Below are 21048 nucleotides of genomic sequence, written 5' to 3'. Positions count from 1 at the left end.
AAGTCTATTTAAGAAATTAAAATTGGTTTTTTGATAGGTTCCATTATGGACTGCCGACTATGGAAGGGTGGCAGCCAGAGGACTCAGGAGAGGTCTTTGGAAACGGTTACAGCTGGTCATGCAGAACCTGCCCTGCTCCGGAGGCTGAAGCAGGAAGAAACGTGTGAAGCCACCTTAGGTGACACAATAAGATCCTGTCTCAGAAAAACCAAACGAATCAGTCTACAAATATAAAAATCATTAAATGCACATCCTAGTGCATAGTGTATCACTGCTTTTCTTCATGATATATCTTGGAAAGATGAAAAAGAACAGGTTTATTCAAATTATTAAGTATTTACATATTATACATAGTCCTTCCCACACCCCCACTTTTCCTTTGCTTAGATATTGTTAAAATTTTTCCAGGCTGGAGAGATGGCTCAGTGGAGAGATAAGAACACTGACTGTTCTTCCAGAGCTTCTGAGTTCAATTCTCAGCAACCACATGGTGGCTCACAACCACTTGTAATGAGATCTGATGCCCTCTTCTGGTGTGTCTGAAGACAGCAACAGTGTACTCATATACAATAAATAAATAAATCTCTAAAAAAAAAATATTCCCACAACATTCTGAAAGTCAAACTCAAGATAGAAAATATTTTAAAAGTCATAATGTTATTATTCAGAAACAAAGTTAGCATGCTCTAGTGTCTTAGAGTATATTGAATATAATGCAAAACTATAAAATAATGAGAACCTTAGTCTCTAAAACTATTTGATGCTAGTAAAGATTTATTTAATACTTTAAAAAGACTGGTAGTAGAGGGGGGGTAGGTGGGGGGGGGCGTGGAGAGATGGCTCAGTGGTTAAGAGCGCTTGCTGCTCTTCCTGAGTTCAATTCCCAGCATCCACACAGAAGCTTACATTGCTCTGTAACATTACAGTTTCTGGGAATCTAGCATCCCTACACAGACATACATGCAGACAAAACACCAGTGCATGTAAAACAAACAAACAAAATTATATATAATTTTTTAAAATGAGTCTCCGAGACTGAATCACCAACCAAAGAGCGATCACAGGATAGACCTTGGCCTCCCTGCACATATGTAGCAGATGTGCAGCTTGGTCTTCATGTGGGTCCTGAATAACTGGAGCAGAGGCTATCACAAGACCTGTAGCCTGTATGTGGGGTATGTTCTTCTAGCTGGGCCGCCTTGTCTGGCCTCAGTGGGAGAGGATGTGACTAGCCCTGCAGAGACTTGATGTGTCAGGGAATACCCAAGAGGGCTCCCAGCTGCTCAGAGGAGAATGGGAGACAGGGATTGGGGGGGGGGAGAATTGTGGGAGGGGGGACAGAAGGTGGAATGTAAAGTGAACAAGTAAAAAAACAAATAATTTTTTAAAAGTTCAAAAAGTTTCAAAACGAGCACAGTGGTCTCTGTGTTAATGTGTGGAATTATATATTCAATGTTACTTAATAAACTTTTAGGTGATTCTTTTCATCTTGTTTTGACTTATTTAAACTTTCATTTTTTTCCCAAGACATGGTTCCTTGTACAGGCCTAGCTGTCCTGGAAAGCCAGGGTGGCCTTGAACTCTGAGATCTGCCTTCCTCTGCCTCCCGACTGTTGGGATTAAGGGTATTATTTATTTTGCCTGGCTAAAATAAATAAATCTTAAAAAAAGAAAAAAGCCTGGTACAATGCTAATATTTCTCTCTCTCTCTCTCTCTCTCTCTCTCACACACACACACACACACACACACACACACACACACACACAGTTCCATTTAATCCATACACAGGAGGATGGTTGTTGTTTCTAAATTTCTATTATCTTATGTGTGAGTGCTCACATAGATGTGGGTGGACATGTATGGACATGTGTGTATATGTATGTATGCGTGTGCTGATGTCAAGTGTCTTTCCTTGTTGCCCTCCCCCTTTACTGTTCGAGAGAGGATGGTCTCACAGACATCGGTGCCCACTGGTTCTGCAAGGCTGGCTGAACATCAGCTTTTGGGGTCTACTTGTTTTTCCTTACCCTGATGAAGGGCTAGGTGACAGTCACGTGATCCAACACCAGACTTTCATGCAGGTGCTTGGGATCCCAAGCTTGCATGGAAGGCACATTAGCAGCAGGGCCTTCTGGCCTTCCTAAGGTAATATTGCCATATAGTAACAGTGTTGAGAATGGTAACAGCCCAAACTTAAAGTCCCTTGGAGAGGTAGCTCAGGGGCTGGGAGTGCCTCGCAGTCCTCTTCCGGACTCCCAGGCTGGACTCTCGGCACCTACGTCTTGGCTCACAACTGTAACTCTGCTCGCAGAGGATCTGAAGCATTCATCTGGTCTCCATGACTACTGCTCACACATAGTGCACAGACATACATGTAGGTGAAGCATCCATAGACATAAAAAATATATAAAATGTTCAGAAAGTATTAAACTAAAAATTAAGGGGGCTAGGGGAAATACCAGAGTCAGCAAAGTTCTCAATACACAAGCAGAGGATTTGAGTTAGGAGCGCCAGAGCTCACGTGAAAACCCATGTGGCAGCATGGGTCTGTAACACCAGGTTTGAGATGCAGGGAGGTTGGCTGGAGCTCAATGGCTAATGAAATAATAATAATAATAATAATAATAATAATAATAGAACAAAGGAAGACACTCAATATCAACCTCTGGCAACCACTTGTTATATGTGCAAGACCATGCTCAAATGCTCATACATTACAACACACATACATACACACACACACACACACACACACACACACACAGAGGGAAATCATACACCATTTTCAAGTTGGTTTCATTGCAGGAATGCAAGGAACTTTCAACATACATAAATCAATGTAATACAACATATAAACAGACTCAAGGACAGAAATAACATGTTCATATCAAAAGATGCAGAAAAAGGTCTCTGACAAAATTAACATTCCCTTCATAATAAAATCCCTGAAGAAGCTGGGCGGTGGTGGCGCACGCCTTTAATCCCAGCACTGGGAGGCAGAGGCAGGCAGATTTCTGAGTTCGAGGCCAGCCTGGTCTGGTCTACAGAGTGAGTTCCAGGACAGCCAGGGCTACACAGAGAAACCCTGTCTTGGAAAAAAGGTTTCCAAGCAAAAAACAAAAAACAAAAAAACAAACAAAAAAAATCCCTGAAGAAACTAGAAATAGATGGAACATATGGCAACACAATAAGGCTATGCATAAATCTAAAACACATTATACTAAATGGAAGGATTGGAAGATATTTTTCTTTTCTTCTCCCCCCCCCTTCCCTTCTCCTTCTTGCTCTGACGCATAGGGTTTTTTTAAAATTTATTTCTTTTTACTGATGGTTATGAGTCACCATGTGGTTGTTGGGATTTGAACTCATGACCTCTGGAAGAGCAGTCAGTGCTCTTAACTGCTGAGCCATCTCTCCAGCCCTGAAGACATTTTTCTTAAAGCCAGGAATGAGACAAAGGTACCCACTCCTATCTTATTTGATATAGTGCTTAAAGTCCTTACCAGCACAATGAGAGAAATAAAGGGGATACAGATAGGACAAAAAGTCAAATTATTCCCTATTTATAGATGCCACGACCTTATACTTAAAATCCTAAAGACCCTACCAGAAAACTCAGACCTGATACAACTGATACAAAATTCACACACACACACACACACACACACACACACACACACACACACATTGAACTTGCTGAAAAGGAAATCAGAAAAAAATTCCATTCGCAATAGCTTAAAAAAAATAGTAAGAAATCTAACCAAAAAAGGTAGTGATTTGAAAGAAAAATAGGCTCATGTGTTTGAACGCTTGGTCCCTAGCTGGCAGTGTTTGGAGATAATGTGAACTTTGATTGAGGAAATACATCCTTGGGGCAGGTTTTGAGAATGTATAGCTTTTCCTCCCTTCCATGCTGTACTGGCCGGTTTTGTGTGTCAACTTGACACAGGCTGGAGTTATCACAGAGAAAGGAGCTTCAGTTGGGGAAGTGCCTCCATGAGATCCAGCTGTGGGCATTTTCTCAATTAGTGATCAAGTGGTGAGGGTCCCTTGTGGGTGGTGCCACTTTTGGGCTGGTGCTCTTGGGTTCTATAAGAGAGCAGGCTGAACAAGCCAGGGGAAGCAAGCCAGTAAGAAACATCCCTCCATGGCCTCTGCATCAGCTCCTGCTTCCTGACCTGCTTGAGTTCCAGTCCTGACTTCCTTTTGTGATGAACAGCTGTGTGGAAATGGAAGCTCAATAAACCCTTTCCTCCCCAACTTGCTTCTTGGTCATGGTGTCTGTGCAGGAATAGGACCCTGACTAAGACACATGCATTCCTTCTGATTCTATGTGTGCCCTCCCAGCTTCCTGCTCTGCTGCAATGTTAGCAGGCCCCCCAACCGCAATGGCACTAACCCTCTGGAACCATGAGCCACAATAAACGTCCTTTCTCAAGTTGCCTTCAGTTATGGTCATTTTATCACAAGAGAAAAGTCACTAATGCAGAGGGAAAGACCTCTACAATTAACCTGAAGAAGAAAGTAAAGAAGATCCTAGAACATGGAAAACTTTCCATGGTCATGTATCAGCAGAAATGATACTGTGCAAACGGGGATTTCCCAAAAGTTTTCTATAGATTCAACACAATCTGCACCAAAATTCCAATGGCATTCTTTAAAGAACTAAAAGAACTAAAAAAAAAAAAAAAAAAAAAGAAAAAAAGAAAAGAAAAAAGAAAAAAAAAAAGAAAAAGAAAAGAAAAGAAAAAAGGAAAGAAAAAGAAAAAGAACCCTGAAATTTATACAGAAGCACAAAGGACCCAGAATAGCCAAAGCAGCCTTTGTCTATTGGAGACAGAGTCTCATTATGTAGCCTTGGCTGGACTGCGGCTCACTATGTAGATCAGGCTAGCCTCCGCCTCCTGAGAACTTTTGTTAAAGGTGTACAGCAGCACACCCAGCATCCAAAGCAATCGTAATCAGAAAGAGCAATACTAGAAATATCACAATACTAAATTATACTATATAGCCATAGTAACAAAAACAAAAAGACACTGACATGAAAACAGGCATGTAGATCAATGGACTCCAACAGAGGAGTCAGACAGAAACCCACATAGCCTCAGCACAAGGCAGCCATAAACATACATTATAACAAAAGGAGCTCCCTTCAGCATATAGTGTCGGAAAAACTAAACTGTAAAATGGACCGACACGTCTCTCACTCTGCATAAAAATAATTCACATGGACTAAAGTCTTGAAACTGGCAGTTTTAGAGAAAAACATAGGTAATACTTCAAGACATAGCCCAGGATTTTCTTTTCTTTTTCTTTTCTTTCTTTTTTTTTTTTAAGATTTATTTATTTATTTTATGTGAGTACACTGTAGCTGTCTTCAAACACTCCAGAAGAGGGCATCAGATATAATTACAAATGGTTGTGGGCCACCATGTGGTTGCTGGGATTTGAACTCAGGAAGAGGAGTCAGTGCTCTCAACCACTTAGCCACCTCTCCAGCCCAAACAGGATTTCTCTGTGTAGCCTTGGCTGTCCTTGAACTCACTCTGCAGACCAGGCTGGCCTCGAACTCAGAAATTTGCCTGCCTCTGCCTCCCAAGTGCTGGGACTAAAGGCATGCACCACCACTGCCTGGCTGCCCAGGATTTTCAAATCAGGATCCAACAGCATAGGAGAAGAGCCAAGAACTGACAAGCAGGAATACATGACTTTAAAAAGCTTCTGTACATCAAAGAAAAACCATCAGCAATGGAAAGACAGAATGAGAATAAAATCTGTGCCAATTATATTCAGATAGGGAGGTATAAAAAACTACAAAATTTAAACATGAAAGGGATGGGATGTGGTGTGGTGGCACTCACCTTTGGCCCTAGCACTTGGGAAGCATAGGCAGGTAGATATCTAGGTTCAAGGTCAGGCTGGTCTACAGAGTGAGCTCCCAGACAGTTATAACCCTGTCTCAAAAATACAAAACAAAACAAAAAATAAAAAAAGAAAGGGAAGGAATGGAGCTCGGTTGTCAGAGTGTTTCCCTAGCATGCACAAAGCATGCTAAAATTGAATGTGGTGGCACTGTAATACCAGATCTTGGAAGAAGAGGATCAGAAATCCAAGGTTATCATTAGGCTACAAAACAAGCTTAAGACTAGCTTGGGCTACACGAGACTGTCTCAATAGCAACAGCAGCAGCAACAACAAATCGACAAACAACACTACCTAAAAACTGAAGTCAATCAACCTACCAATAAATAGGGCAGTAAACTGAACAGACAGGAAGAAATTCAAGTGTCAAAAAACAAGTAAAAAACAAACAAAAAACATCTCAAACTAAAACTGCCTAGAGATTCTGTGTCTCCCAAATCAGAATGGGTATCGTTAAGAAAACAAATTAAAATTCAAGGTCAGTCTGATCTACATATTTAATTCCAGGCCAATCAAGGCTACAGGGCGTGAATCTTGTCTAAAAAAAGAAAGAAAACAAAGGCTGAGAACGTCAGAACAAAGTACTCTATGCTATGGATGGAAACGTAGACCGGATACGGCCACTACGGAAGCCAGTGTAGAGGTCTCTCAGAAAACTAGGAAAGAACTACTCCACAACTGCTGTACTGTTTGAGTATACCCAAAGGATTCTAAATCCACATGATATGGAGATACAATCATAGCCATGCTTACACCAGCACCGTTCATTTCAGCCAAAAAGTGGAACTAGTCTAGATGCTCATTAACTGGTAAGTGGATAAAAAAATGGAGTACATAAATACAATGGAATTTTTGAGTTTTCTTTTCACATAGGTGTTTTGCTTGCATGTATGTTTGTACACTACATGGAAGCTAGAAGAGGGTGTCAGATCGCTGGAACTAGAGTTTACATATGCAGTTGTGATCCGCCATGTGGGTGCTGGGAACTGAACTCAGATTTTCAAGAGGTACTAGTACCTATAACTGCTGAGCCATCTCTCCAAGCCCCAAATACACTGGAATTTTATTCAGCTATACAGAAAACTGAAATTGTGACATTTGCAGGAAGATAGATACAACTGTAGATCATTATGTTAAACAGAAAAATGTAGGCAAATACCATATTCTTATTATGCAGGATCTAGATTTAAATTAATGTGTTTCTATATGAGGACCCTAAGAAGAGAGCTTACAGAAGGGGAACAAAGAAAAGATGGAGGACTACATATGACATGAAAGCAGAGGGTAGACTCAGGGAAGGTGACCAGAAAGAAGGGAGTGGGGTGTGGGCAGGGAGGGCCCAGTAAGGTGGGGAGGGGAAAGGAAGCAAAGCACAGTGACGTGTGTGTATGGAAACATAGGAGGGGTTTCATCATCAAACCCCTTAACTTACATGCTAATTTATTTTTTAAAAAGCAATTAAGAATTGAAAATTACCCACTGCTTCATAAAACAATGTCTGAAAAAGACAAACAAAAAACCAAATATGCTTACTTGATGGTGTACAGGGTCTAAAAGGTGTTGGGGGGGGGGAGACAGAGGGATTACCCACAATCCTTTTTTGCCCCCCAAACAGCCCATCATCAGAGAAATAATCAAGACAAGAACAGTCAGGATAAGATTTTTTTTTCCTTTTTAAAGTAGCATATGCTTTTATCTTGGTGTGTGTGTGTGTGTGTGTGTGTGTGTGTGTGTGTGTGCAGGGTCTCTTTATGTAGCCCTACCTGGCCTAGAATCTGTAGACCAAGCTGTCTTGGAACTCACAGAGATCTGTCTCCTAGGCACTAGAACTGCAGTCATGTATCACTACGCCATTGCTTTCATCTTTTGATTGGGCTAAGACAATGAACCAAGAGGTGGGAGAAAGGTTGCTTGGAGGGACACAGGCTAATAGTTCAACACTGGGGGCCAGTCTAGTTCATCTTCTGTCAGCTGTGGACAACAAGCCTTACAGAGCTAGCCCCAACTTGGCAAGCAGGCTGCCCTTAAACCCAGTGACATGCACTGCTAACTCATGCTTTCCTTAGTTGTGGGTTTGTTAATGTGGTAGCTTCATTAACTTAGTTCTTAGTGTAATTAAAAATTATGTCTATACATTTAAGATAACTAGTAGGTAAAAGTTTTTGTCAGTATGCCTGATAACCTGAGTTCTATCCTCAGGACCCATAGGATAGGAAGAGAGAACTAAGTCCTTAACTTTAGCCTTTGGTCGAAAATGCACACAAATAAAATAAATATTAAAAAACAAAAACCGCTTTGGGGCTGGAGAGATGGTTTGGTGGTTATGAGCACTGACTGCTCTTCTAGATGACCTGGGTTTGAGCCTCAGCATCCACAGCTCACAACCCTTTGTAAATCTAGTTCCGAGGGATCCGATACCCTTTTCTGGCTGCTGTGTGCACTGAGTACACAAGGTCCACAGACATACATGTAGGCAAAACACCAATACACAGGAAATAAATATGAAAATATAAAAAAGAATTAATCATTCTACTCTTACATCATTGTTTTTAAATGTACGTGATGGTGTGTCTTTTAGTTGCTTTGGGAATGGGAGAAGTTAGTCCCTGATAAAATGCACATTAAGACCCCGCAAACTTGTATGTCACTTAAATCAATTTGCCCCAATAACTCAAATGTAAGCAATAAGGTAAATGATATTTATTATCTTTACATACAAACAAGAATACACATGCTACCTGTAACAATATAGAAAAGCTTGTAGAAATCCTATTTGTCTTTTTCTATGGCTATAATTGTATAGTGCTTTTAGAATCAAAAAAAAATATTGAACTGTCTAGAATAGTTCTAAGTAGTAACAGTGTATTTTATTTTCAAATTTTGATCAAGGACAAAGGAAATAAAGTAGATTAAAAAAAAATCCAAGTCAGAAGAGTCACATATACACAGAAATGGGAACAGTATTGATTCATCTTAGTTGGTCCATCCTATTTACACACTTAAAACAAAAAAAGGCTTTCAACCTGTCAAGAAGCTGACTGCATTTAGCACCCAAAAGGAACTGTAGTTCAGCTTCTGATCAAGATTTCAACATCCTGAGCAGGAAAGGAAACCCCGAGAAGTCCAGACGTACCACGGCCGCTCTGGTGCTGCCAACCGGAAGGAGGAGAAGCCCGGGGCTACTTGATGCTGCGGACTACTCTCCTGCAGTGGTTCGTTTTCATCGCCTCCAACGCCTGCTCCAGCTGCTGAACCAAATGAAGTAGGGTAGCCGGGTCTGTCTGCAAAACATGAGTGCTGTGGTCGCCATTCTGATCGAGGTGCAGCTTCATAGTCACTGACGGTTTAATCTGTTGCCGAAGACTTCTGCTTGCAAGCTTGGAAACACAAACAGAGCAGGTCACTCCGCCGTGTAAAAATCAAACTGTACATGAGTCACAAATGTCGGAATGAAAAGTGAACCTTAAAACAGTTGGAAAGAAAAACAACAAGATTGTAAATGAAACCTTATTGTATGGAAAGATTCCTTACACGGGATAAAAGGACACACATTACAAGTTCAAGGTCAGCATGGTCTATATAGCAAGTTCTAGGCCAGCCAATGCTACACAGTGGAACCCTGTCAAAAAGCCAAATATAAATAAATACATTCATTCAATTAAATATTAAATAAAGCAGAGGTTGGTAATTTTTCCCCTGTAAGTAGCCAGATTACAAGTATTTTAGGTTGTACACACCATATGGTTTCTGGTACAATAACTCAATTCTGACTTTGTATTTTAAGAGTAGCTACTATATGCAAGCAAACATGGCTATACCAACTAAAACTTTATAGAGAGAAGTAACAAGTCAGATGTGGCCAGTATGCTGAGTCTGATTCAAACTGTAATTTAAGGCAGGCAGTGGTGGTAAATGCCTTTAAATCTAGTACTCAAGAGGCGGGAGTACGTGGATCTCTGAGTTTAATGTTTGCTTGGTCTACAGAGAGAGTTTCATGACAGTCAGGACTACAGAGAAACCCTGCCCCCAAAACGAAATGAATGAATGAATGAATAAAAAAAATACACTATAATTTAAAAAGGTAAGAAAAAGAGCAAAAAGATACTAAGTGTAAGACAAAAAGGGTGTATCATATAGAAAGGGGAAAATGATTGTAAAGACTTACATTCTTTATATTTCTAAATTCTCACTTTTGATCTGATTCATCCACAGATGCCAAATTAATTGCTTAAACAACTGTTTCAATGTTACATGTTTATCAAAGAATTTACAAGGGCTTCCTATTGTCTGCTATATGACATCTAAATTCTTACATTTCTGTAACCCATTTTGGCTTTCTTATTTCAATCACAAAGACTCCTCTGTGATAAGGGCTCACAAACTTTGATTCCTATTAGCAATATCTGGATTAAAAGGGAGATTTTAAAGTTTCTGCTCTCTAGGCCAAACTGTATACTAGTATCATCAAAAATGGGGCACTAACATTAGATTATTTAAGTCAGAGAACCAGGACACTCTTATACAATCTACCTTGGATTTCAATCCCTGAATTCCTATGAGCCTTTAAAACCTAGCTTCTCTCTTCTGTCAAAAATACAGACCTTTGTTTTCTATGTCAATTTTTATTCAGAAATGTATGTTTTGTTAAAACAGTTATTTCAGTTTATGTGAGCCCATATAGATCACAAGCTATAAACCTTTTGAAACAATCAGTTGCTATTTTATTAGTGAGACTGTATATTTTTCACCTATAAGTTTGTTTTACAAAAGTAGCCAGACCAAAGATTTTTTTGTGTTCTGTGTAAGTTCTTTTGTTCCGGTGCTAGAGGTTGAAGCCTGGGCCTCACATACACTAGGGGATGCTCTACTTCAGAACTAGACGCCAGCCCTACAGATGAGTGTTGCCTCAATCACTGCATGTGCACACAGCTAAAATGGGTTAAAAAATAAATAAATAAAACTGTGTTAAATACTTTGGATGCTGGTTACCTTTGGAGTGGAGGGACGAAACCATCACTAGGAGGAGGTAAAAGAGATGTCTCTGGGGTCCTGGTCACAGTCACATTTGAGTATGTGACTATGTGATATTTATTGAGTACACTGATTTGTACACTTTTTTGTGTGTGTGTTTAAAGAGAATTGTTTTCAAACTAAGCATTGCCAAAAAACAAAGCAAAACAAACAAGTCTGCCTTTTAAACCATATTTTTTTCCTAAAATGATTTCTTAAAAATTTTGCAAATTTTTAAGGGTCTTTGGGATGGTTCACTTGCTGTTATGCCTGACTACCTCAGTTCAGTCCCTTAGGACACACTTCTGAAAGTTATCCTCTGACCTCTACCCAAGTGACATTCATGTACACATACATTAAGTAAATACACATAATAAAAACAAATTAAAAACTTGCAAATTAAACTCGGTAAATCACGTTAGAAATAAAAGGAAATGAGCTATTTGTGAAATGACCCAAAAATGACCATTAAAATTTACATTTTTGTTTCCACAACAGAGCTTGGTTAAGTTGGTAAATAATAGAGCATATAAACAATTCTTGAGGTCTATGTCGCATTTAAAGTAAGAACAAGTCACACCTGTACATCTAGCCGCCACTCAAGACTACGATAACTGGGGGGACAAGGCGCTAACTCCTTCAGGATTGTTCTGATCTCCTTTCTGTTGTCCAGGTAGAGCTGAAGCAATAATTTGTTCAATTCTTCAGAGAATCCCAGAACAAAAACAGAGTCTTGGAAATCCAGTTCCGAAATCTAAAGATAAATTGAGTTCAACAGAATACTGGAATTTATCTTTGTCTAGTACATGCTAAACCATTTCTACACACAAAAGTATATGCATACACACACGCATACACACACACACACACACACACATATATTTATCCTTTATTTCTGTCTAGAACATTCCTTATAGTTAAAGACAATCTTTGCCTACCATTTGGAAATCCAAGTTACTAATAAACAAAATAACCTTATTAAAATATGAAAGAAATTAAGATGCCTAATTTTATTTACTATTTTTCCATCAAGCCAGATACTGACTGCTGATACATTTTTTTAACAAATGCAATATTTCATTCTCCCTTCTCCTAGGTTACACAGATGATGGCATATGATACAGAAATAGAGACAATTATAATTTAAACCAGCAAGAGGTATTCATATTAGATAACGCCAGTAACACTGTTTTGGTTAATACTTCACAAATTTGATTATGAGTTAGGAATACTGTAATAGGTGCCTGTTTTAAAGGATCTGGGTAATACAATGCAGTTCTCAGACGCCTTACCATGAGCTTTGAGCTCTCAGTGAGGAGATATATTAATCCTTCCACACCATGCTGGATAGTGTCACTACTCACATTGAGTTTCCCTAAAGAGGGAGTGGGGAGATAAACAGATTATCCTTTGTTTAAAAATAAACACATTCAATTAATCTATGTTTTCAAACAGTACAATGAAAATGAGTAAAGTAGAGACTACTGTTCCTTCTCAACCTGCTCCACTAACAGAGGCTTTGGATATTTCCCTCCAAGCAAGCATAACAAAACACAACCCTGTGAACAGATGCTCAAGCCAGGCAGAAGGAGAAGTCAACAGAGATTGATGTCCTTAATCTTGCCCCCACCCTCCTCCAGTTTAGCAAAAGCAGTTTCTGGGCAGCCAGTGTTTACTAAACACTTCAATGACAGTTCCATTTCTTTAGAAGGCAGCATTTTATTAAGCACCATAGTATTTCTGAAAGGCAGATGATACTGTATTCATTTTATATGTGAAGTCATTTGTTTCATACTAGCTTTAAAATCACGCAGCTACTTGCAGAGTTAGCGCCTTGATTGACTGCCCTGCGGGTTTTTAAAGGGCTGCAATGGGAACAAGACCGTGGGACTTGCAAAGGCTCCTGCGGAGAAAGAAGGGACAGCACTTTCCAGCTCCACAGACAGAGCCTGTCCTCTCCCTTCCTTACTGGCGGCGCCTTCGTAGATCTTCGGGTTTGATCCCCGTCTGAGGAACTCCACGGCGATCCTCCCGAACTCGGCGACCACTGCAACAGAAGTAAGTCAGCAGGCCGTGAGTGCCTGGCAGTCCCCGGGCTGTCCCCGCCGCAAGCACCCCGCACTCCCTTACCCGCGGTGTCCACTTGCGGGAGGAAGGCCAGGTGCTCCTTGTGCTCCTCGGACAAGTCCAGCAGCATCTTAGCAGGTCTTCTGACTTTGCCACTTGGCGCCGGCCCCGCCCTCACCACTTCCGACCCTCTGTGCAGGCACAAAGAAGCTCCGGCGGTGCCGCTGTACAGCCTGTACTTTGGGTTCCGGTTTCTGGCAGTCCTAGGAGCGCGATAGCACGGGGTTCATTCTATAGAGTGAAGGGAGGCAGTGAACGCTGGTAAAAGGAGTTGAAGGTACAAGTCTTCCACTCATTCATGAACTGTCCTGCAAAAGTGAAATATGTGGTGCTGGTGAGATGGCTCAGTGGTTAAGATCTCGTGTTGCTCTTGCAGAGGACCCAGGTTCAGTTCCAGCATTCACGCAACCATCACTAACTCTACTTGTAGGGGAATATATAAAAGGGAAGCTGTTGAACAAACAAACCCTCATTTTCATGTGAGGTTTGCCTCGAATGGTGCAAACACCATTTCTTCAGATTCAGAAGCTGGCTGTTCAGTTGGTGAGCGGGTAGGGATAGACACGCCCTACACTGTGTCCCTTGCTGCTACAACTTTGGACCCAATAAAAGCCTTCTCTCTAGCTTTTTTTGTCCTCTTCTAGAAGCAGATACAGTGCTGTAGCAGCAAGGAGAAAAGCAGCCAAGTGGGAACAGCCGCAACCTGAGTGTCCTGAACAGCAAGCCATAGAAGTGACAGCACAGCCTGATCCTTGCCAGCAGAAGAGGGAGCGCTGAGAGGCAAGAGTGGGAAGATAGCCAGTTTCTTAGGAACTGAAGAGGGATAGAAGATTGTAAGCTGGGCAAGATGGCTCAGTGGGTAAAAGTCGCTTCCTATGAAGCCCGAGGACCTGAGTTTAAGCCTGGGACCCTCATGATAGAAGAGAAAACGGACTCCTATGATTTGTTCCCTGACTTGCCAAAGTACACTGAAGCACATGGGTTCACATATAAACACACTCCCCCTCCCTCTCCCTCTTTCTCACTCTCTGTCCCTTCCTAATATAATAAAAAATTATTTTTGAAATTATCAAAGAGTAACTGCAGGCTTTGGTTGATGGAAAAGTTCTTGAGTCTAGGCAGCTGATGTTTTTAAATACTCCCGCTCGAGGAACTGCAAAACTGGCTATCACCCAGGGGTGAGGAATTGGATACCCGCCTATTTAGAATCTTCAGTGCTGGCTACTGCCCAGCACTAAGGAATCTTGATTATTTTTTATACCTATAAAAGAGTTGTAATCCGTGTAGCACCAAGGGTCCTGGTACTATAGACCTACATAAGAGCCATGAACCTTGTAGAAGGATTCCACTGCCTAATGTTAGATTTCTGAAGCAGCACAACAATAATTTTGGAGGCAGCTTAAAGAGGCAGAAAGCAGACCAGTCTGACCTCAGCAGATGGAACTCTTTATTTCAAACAGTAAGGACAAGTACAGGATGAAGGCAGGGTCTTCAGAAAGAAAAAGGGGATGCGTGGGGCTCATGTGGGCAGTTTGGGGATGCAACCACTAGGGCAGGCCTGTAGTTTCTCCCTCTGTAGTTTCTCCCCACTGGAGCTGTTGATGCAGACAGGTCTGTTTGCCTTTAGAGACTGCCGTGCCTGGATATCAGGATGTGAGGGCAGAGTGGGCAAATGAGTTTGGCAATGGCAGCGAGGGGGGAAGAACTGGAGAGTTTTGTTTTGTTTGTTTTTGTGGTTTTCTGAGACAGGGTCTCTCTTCATAGTCCTGGCTGTCCTGGGACTTGCTATGTAGAAAGGCTGGCCATGAACTCAGAGGTCAGCCTGCCTCTGCCTCCAGATTGCAGGAATTAAAGCCATGCCCCACCATGCCTGGCAAGAGGTTGGAGTTTAAACATAGTATCAGGGGATCTCAGCAAGCTTCGGGGGAGAAAAGTTCCTTAGTCGGAGTCTGACATTGTCTGTTCAAGGTCTAGTCCAATACCCAAGGCCTGCCCAGGGGTCATAACACTTGCAGGGTTAAGAGTGTTACTATCAGAAATCTGCACAGGAGATGTAACAGTAGAGGCTGCCACTGGATACTGGGCCCATCTTCTGCTGCCTTCTGCTGCCAAGGGTTATAAAAACTGCCAGAGGCTAGCAACTGAAGAATTTCTTTCTTACCCGTGATTTCTGAGGAGGGCTGAAGGCCCCTCTGGCCAGCTGCTTGGAAACATTTGAACTTGTTTGTTAGACCTTGAAGCAAGGGTTAGAAGCATGCCAAATGAGAGTTCTTTGCTGTTGTGGTGGAAGTGTGAAATTGCAAAGGCACCCAAAAAACTCTTAGACAATTTCTTTCAATGCTAATTTTGTACTCACCTTGTTATCAAATAATTCCATTCCTAGGTATTTACCCCTCCCTCCCCAAAACACTGAAAACAGATATCCAGACAACACTTTGACTTTGATGATACTGTCCATAAATGCTTTATTCATAATATCTCAGAAATTGTGACAGTCTAAATTTCTATGCATGCCAATAGATAATACAATACATCCACAAACAGAATTCTAACTACTAAGGAAGTAATGAAAAAAATCTAGTGCTGAAGACATAGCTCCGTGGTTAAGAGTACTGTCTTCTCTTCCAGGGGTCCTGAGTTCAATTCCCAGCAAACACATGTGACTCATAACCATCTGTAATAAGATCTAACACCCTCTTCTGGTGTGTCTGAAGACAGCCACAATCTCAATCTCACAGTGTACTCAAATACATAAAATAAATAAACTTTTTTTAAAAATCTGTACTGGTTGTATTGTAGTGGCTCATACCTCTAATTCCTAGCACTTGGGAAGCCGAGGCAGGAGGATTGCCACAGCAATAATGTTTGAATAATTTGGACTACAAAATTAGTTCCAGGCCAGCCAGGACTACATATTAAATCATGCCCCATAAAAACAATCAAATTCCTAACAAAAAATGCCATTGATAAATGCATCAATGTGTACTAATCACAAACCATCGGATCTCAAGTGCACAATAGTGTTCTAAGTGCTTGGCAAATCTTCTGTCTAGAAACTACTGTCTGAACAGCATGTCCTTCAAGGTTGAGATTTATTCAACGCTTAACCAACTTCCTAGGGGTAACTCAGCTGTTCTACATGTTGACTGGTGTGTTCTTACACAGATACATGCTTCATAGATCATACCTGTTACATATAACATCCACATGGTTCATTGTATGTAAGCTTTACTTCAGTTTGAAAAAAATGATAATAGCAAGAAATGTTCCAGCAGAAGCTAAAATGTCTGAACTTACAAACTTTGGTAACTCTCTCAAAGACCTTGTTATATAGACTTTTGTTTAAAAGTTATCTTATTACATCTTTATTTATATGACTTTTAAACCTCAGAGAATTAAAACAAACTCAAGAAAAACAAAGGTAAAAAATGCAATAAAAATTCTAAATTCCCAGTCTTTTTCTTTTCTTTTAAGGTTTATCTTATATGTGTGAGTACACTGCAGCCGTCTTCAGGCACACCAGAAGAGGGAATCAGATCCCTTTACAGATGACTGTAAGGCACTGTGTGGTAGCTGGGAATTGAATTCAAGGCCTCTGGAAGAGCAGTCAATGCTCTTAACCGCTGAGCCATCTCTCAAGCCCTCTGAATTCTTAATCTTATATCCTCCTTAGTTTCCTAACCCCACAGGCAACTTCTGGTGTCAGCTTTTGTTTGTTTTCCTATGAGTTCTTTTTGAGACTCTAATGGTCCGCAGGTCCTTAAATTTTAACATCAGAACAATACTGTCTTTTAAGAGTTTAAGTGATATTTTATCCCTGATGTTTAACCTTGAATGTCCACTTGACTGTATCTGGAATTGACTAAGAGGTAAGCCTCCAAAGCTTACCTGTCAGGGGTTATCTAGACAAATGTTAGCCCCTGAGGATGTGTGGAAGGGGTTTTCTTGATTGGGTCGTTTAAAAAGTGAGTAGGCCTACCTTAAATGGAAGGTTTTTTTCAAGGCAGGGTTTCTCTGTGTAGCCTTGGCTGTCCTGGAACTCACTCTGTAGATCAGGCTGGCTTCGAACTCAGAAATCCGCCTGCCTCTGCCTCCCAAGTGCTGGGATTATAGGCGTGTGCCACCCCCCAACTCCCCCACCCCCCATCCCCCCACCCCACCCCCTGCAGAAGGTAACTCTTATGAATGAAACCATTTAGTTGGAAGCAAACTTACAGATATTAGCTGAGAGCTACCTTCTGATGCATAGGCAGAGAGAAACTGGGTCTGGCATGGGCGTTTGAAACCTCAAAGCCCACCCCTAGCGACACACTTCCTCAACAAACAAAACAACAACAACACATGCATACTACTAAGCATTCAAATATATGAGCCCCATTCTTTTTCAAATCATCATAATGTAAGTAGGTGGGGGGGTATCCTTTGCTTCTTGCCTGCTTGACTTTGTGCCCCAATTTCCCCTGTCCTTGCTGTTCCTGCAGCTGCATTCCTCTCCTGATAGAAAACTCCATCTTCTTCTGGCTGCTGACGAGGAGGGAAGACTGAGAATCCTTCATGCCTTTGGCAGTTTGTTGGAATTGTGGGATTATCCAGCCTCTGGGTGGAGCAGGCATCTGGTTCTTCAGTATGAAGGCACCTGTTGTTGGACTATCCAAACTACATCTTGTAAACCAATCCAATAAACCCTTTTAATACACACTCAATCTATAGGTTCTGCTTTCCAGAGAGTTCTGAATAGTACAGTGTTCACGAAAGCTTGCAGTTAAACATTGCCCCTCATCAGGTTGAAGATGTGTAGCATTAGAACTATTATTAGATATGTTGCCATCAGAATTGGAACTTCTGTTTGGCCAGATCTCTATTCAAACCAGGGCTGCTGTGACTTTTCAAAGCACAATTTCTGGATAGTGTTCAGTTTTCACACTTTGCTGGACCTCCTTTGATTGTCAGGTTAGAAATGCTCCTTTTGGCTAGGACTCTTGCTATTTCTAACTGCTGAAGCCATCTCTTCTCTTTAAAGGCACTGCAAAAACAAAACAAAACAAAGCAAAACAACACAAATAAAAAAAAATACAGTGACATAATTCTAAAGGAAGCTCAGTCTCTTCCCTGTAAGCGGCTGAATGGAAATCTTGAAGGTATCTTCATTACCGTTTAATTCTCTTGTCACATAGGTCAGAGGGGAAATATAAGCAGCAGTCTTTCTAAAGCTAATTCCTTACGATGAGGGAGGAAGGATAGCCCTCCAAGTTAGTGCTAGGGGTTCAGAGCCCACCTAGAAACCGAAAGCCACACAAAGCCATGAAGAACTTTCTGGGTTGTCACATTTTCTATCCATCCTCCATAGGCACCTCTATGTAGCACATTCACGTTCATCACTTTTCCTTTATGATCCAAGTAGATTCTTAAATTAAAAAAAAGAAAACAAACAAACAAAAAACAACAACAACAACAAGCTTGGTTTTGACAGTCTTTAAGTGAAATGTTAGAAATAATTCTTTACTGTACTTGCCCTGGATCAATATTAAGAAAGAGTTTTAAATTTCAATACAACGCTACTTTGAATGGTTAAAATGAGATTCATTAGGGAAGGATCTTACAGATTGTAGAGACAGCTCGTGGTTAAAAGCACCGGCTACTCCTGCGGTGGACCTTGGTTCCAGCCCCACAAGGCAGCTCACAGTCCTTTCTAACTCCCATTCTGGGGGAGCAGAGGCCCTCTTCTGGCCCCTACAGGCACTGCATGTGTATCGTACACAGCTATCCGTGCTGGCAAAACACCCATACACATAAAATACAAATAATTTTTTATTATTTTAAAAAGGATTTTTACACCTTATTAAATCTTGGTGTCATCCGAGATCTTATCCTATCCTTAGAAGTCCCTTCGGAGAGCCCCGCAGATGTCCTTAGAGAGCATCTGGTACACAGACCTGCAGTGCTCTTATCCTGGCCCCCTTCACTCATCAAGTCGGGTCCTAGGCCCCTGACTCTCACATCCTGCTATTTCTTTCAAGTTTCATACCCCTCAGTTAGCAAGCAGGACTATTTCTCCATACGCATACAATTTAACACATCGTTTGCAGCCTCTGTGAATGTGTTCCCTTCACAACACCTTTGTGCTTGCACCGATGTTCTCCTCTCCCCTCCCCACCTACAAAAGAAGAACCAACCCCCTGCTCTCTTCTCCCTCTCCTCGCCCAGAGCCTCTTCCTCCGAAGCATTTCCCTGTATTAGGCAGCAGTGCTCTCCCCTGACTGCTACCATCCTCGTCTGCACTGTCTCTTCTTTGCCACGTGGCTGCGTGCTTCCTCCTGGGGTTTTGCTTTTATCCACCAGATTTGTCTCCAAAAGCAAACACTTTTGACTCTTCCGCTCGCCTTACTAAAATCCCACCTCTGTGGTCTCCCTGATTAACTCCCTAAGCTATGGGGGCAAGAATAAGACTCCTACACCTCTTGGACAGAGATGGCGGTGCTGTTTAATGTAGATATAGTCTACCTGCCAATTCCATCTCCAGCCAATCTCTCCCTGGGTCCTCAAGCAGTGTACTCAACTCTATCTAACAGTCTATCACCTTGCCTAGATCCTTTTCTTAATCATTCCGTTTGTCTGATGAAGCGTGCCCCCCCTTTTTAAAAAAAAAAGATTTATTTATTTATTTTTATGTGAGTAAATGTTGTTCTCTTTAGACATACCAGAAGAGGGTGTCAGATTCCATTACAGATGGCTGTGAGCCATCATGTGGTTGCTGGGATTTGAACTTAGTACCTCTGGAAGAGCAGTCAGTGCTCTTAACCTCTGAGCCATCTCTCCAGTCCCTTTCTTTGCTTTAAAGTTAAATTAAATTTTATTTTATTTTTGTAGTTTCCTGCATCTTTATACATCTGTATGTATATATATACATATCATATATACCATATGTATGTATGTATGTATGTATGTATGTGGCTTCTGACCACGTAGGTTAGAACAGCATATTGGATTATTGAATTCCTGGGAACTGGAGTTAGAGAGGGTTGTTAACTGCATGTAGACACCAGGAACCAAACCCTTGGGTCTTCTGCAAGAATGGTAAGTTCTCTTAACCACTGAGCCATGGATCCAGTCCTTTCTTTAGGCTTTAAAATGTTGGGTCTAACTTCTTGCTTTATCTCAGTGGTTATGTCTCTCTGAATCCCCTAAAGTGCGTTAACCCATCTGTGCTGCCCGTATGATTGACTCTTGAACCTGGAAACAGTCACCCACACTTAGTCATCTTTTCTTCATATGCCGTCTGACTTAACCTGCGGCCCTCTCTCCTTCTCCTGACGCTCCTCTCCACTCACCCTGCGCAGAGCTTATCCTTTGCTCTACCTTGATGTCCGAACTCTGGCCCTTCTACATTCATGCACATGCGGTAGGTTGTATACCACCTATACACCAAGAACTGTTTTATCCACCGAAAACACAAAAACGTGGACAAAACACATAAGGTATGCCTTTTTAAAACTACAAACAAAACAGAATAGAGAGCTCTGGTCGCTCCTCAAGCACAGACACTGTTCAGAGTAAACATTCAGGCTGATGTCTGACTTCCGTTTTGTTTTGGTATTTGGTTTTTTGAGTCAGGGTTTCTCTGTGTAGCCCTGGCTGTCCTGTGACTCATTCTGTAGACCAGGCTGGCCTCGAACTCAGAAATCCGCCTGCCTCTGCCTCCCGAGTGCTGGGATTATAGGTGTGTGACACCACGCCCGGCACGATGTCTGATGTCCGTGTGCTTTTAACCCAGCTTTCTGAACCGGTCTCCTATATTTGAATAGTCACTCACCTGGACTTTGGATCACATGAAGCTCATTGGATGTTTTGTTCAACACTATAGACATTTCCTTTGACCTATCTTAATCCTACACTGTCTTCTACTCCAAGACTCTGTGACCTTTGGTCTCAGTCAGTCCCATCCCTACAAAAGCCATACAAACTCACCAAGCTAGCTCGTATTAGCCTGT

General features: G+C 41.5%; 2 protein-coding genes across 3 annotated transcripts in view; both read right to left on the bottom strand.

The window, feature by feature from the left end:
- Nucleotides 1-8608: 8608 nt before the first annotated feature.
- Nucleotides 8609-13179, bottom strand: Commd2 (COMM domain containing 2). The gene is made up of 5 exons (XM_052180485.1): nt 13064-13179; nt 12903-12980; nt 12226-12308; nt 11514-11687; nt 8609-9300 (listed from the first exon to the last, which is right to left on the bottom strand). Exons 1-5 carry the CDS (start codon nt 13128-13130, stop codon nt 9103-9105), a joined length of 600 nt encoding a protein of 199 aa, XP_052036445.1. The 5' UTR covers nt 13131-13179; the 3' UTR covers nt 8609-9102.
- A 4052-nt stretch (nt 13180-17231) lies between these two features.
- The window catches only part of Ankub1 (ankyrin repeat and ubiquitin domain containing 1), a 33723-nt gene continuing 29906 nt past the window's right edge, over nt 17232-21048 (bottom strand). For both annotated transcript variants that reach the window (XM_052180484.1, XM_052180483.1), the window contains one exon: nt 17232-18083. In XM_052180484.1, the coding sequence (XP_052036444.1) occupies nt 17972-18083 (112 nt within the window). In that variant the 3' untranslated portion in view covers nt 17232-17971. The remainder of the gene's footprint in view (nt 18084-21048) is intronic.

Source organism: Apodemus sylvaticus, chromosome 4, assembly GCF_947179515.1.
Source record: "Apodemus sylvaticus chromosome 4, mApoSyl1.1, whole genome shotgun sequence".
Lineage (NCBI taxonomy): Eukaryota > Metazoa > Chordata > Mammalia > Rodentia > Muridae > Apodemus > Apodemus sylvaticus.
Note: the sequence above shows the minus strand (reverse complement) of the source record. Positions and strands in the feature narration are given on the sequence as shown.

Bases quoted from the DNA above. Each gene is read 5' to 3' on its own strand.
- Commd2 (XM_052180485.1), bottom strand. From the start codon at position 13,130: ATGCTGCTGGACTTGTCCGAGGAGCACAAGGAGCACCTGGCCTTCCTC. The intron at 12,981-13,063 runs GTAAGGGAGTGC...CTTCTGTTGCAG, and splicing joins CCCGCAAGTGGACACCGCGG to TGGTCGCCGAGTTCGGGAGG. The intron at 12,309-12,902 runs GTAAGGAAGGGA...CTCCCTCTTTAG, and splicing joins GATCTACGAAGGCGCCGCCA to GGAAACTCAATGTGAGTAGT.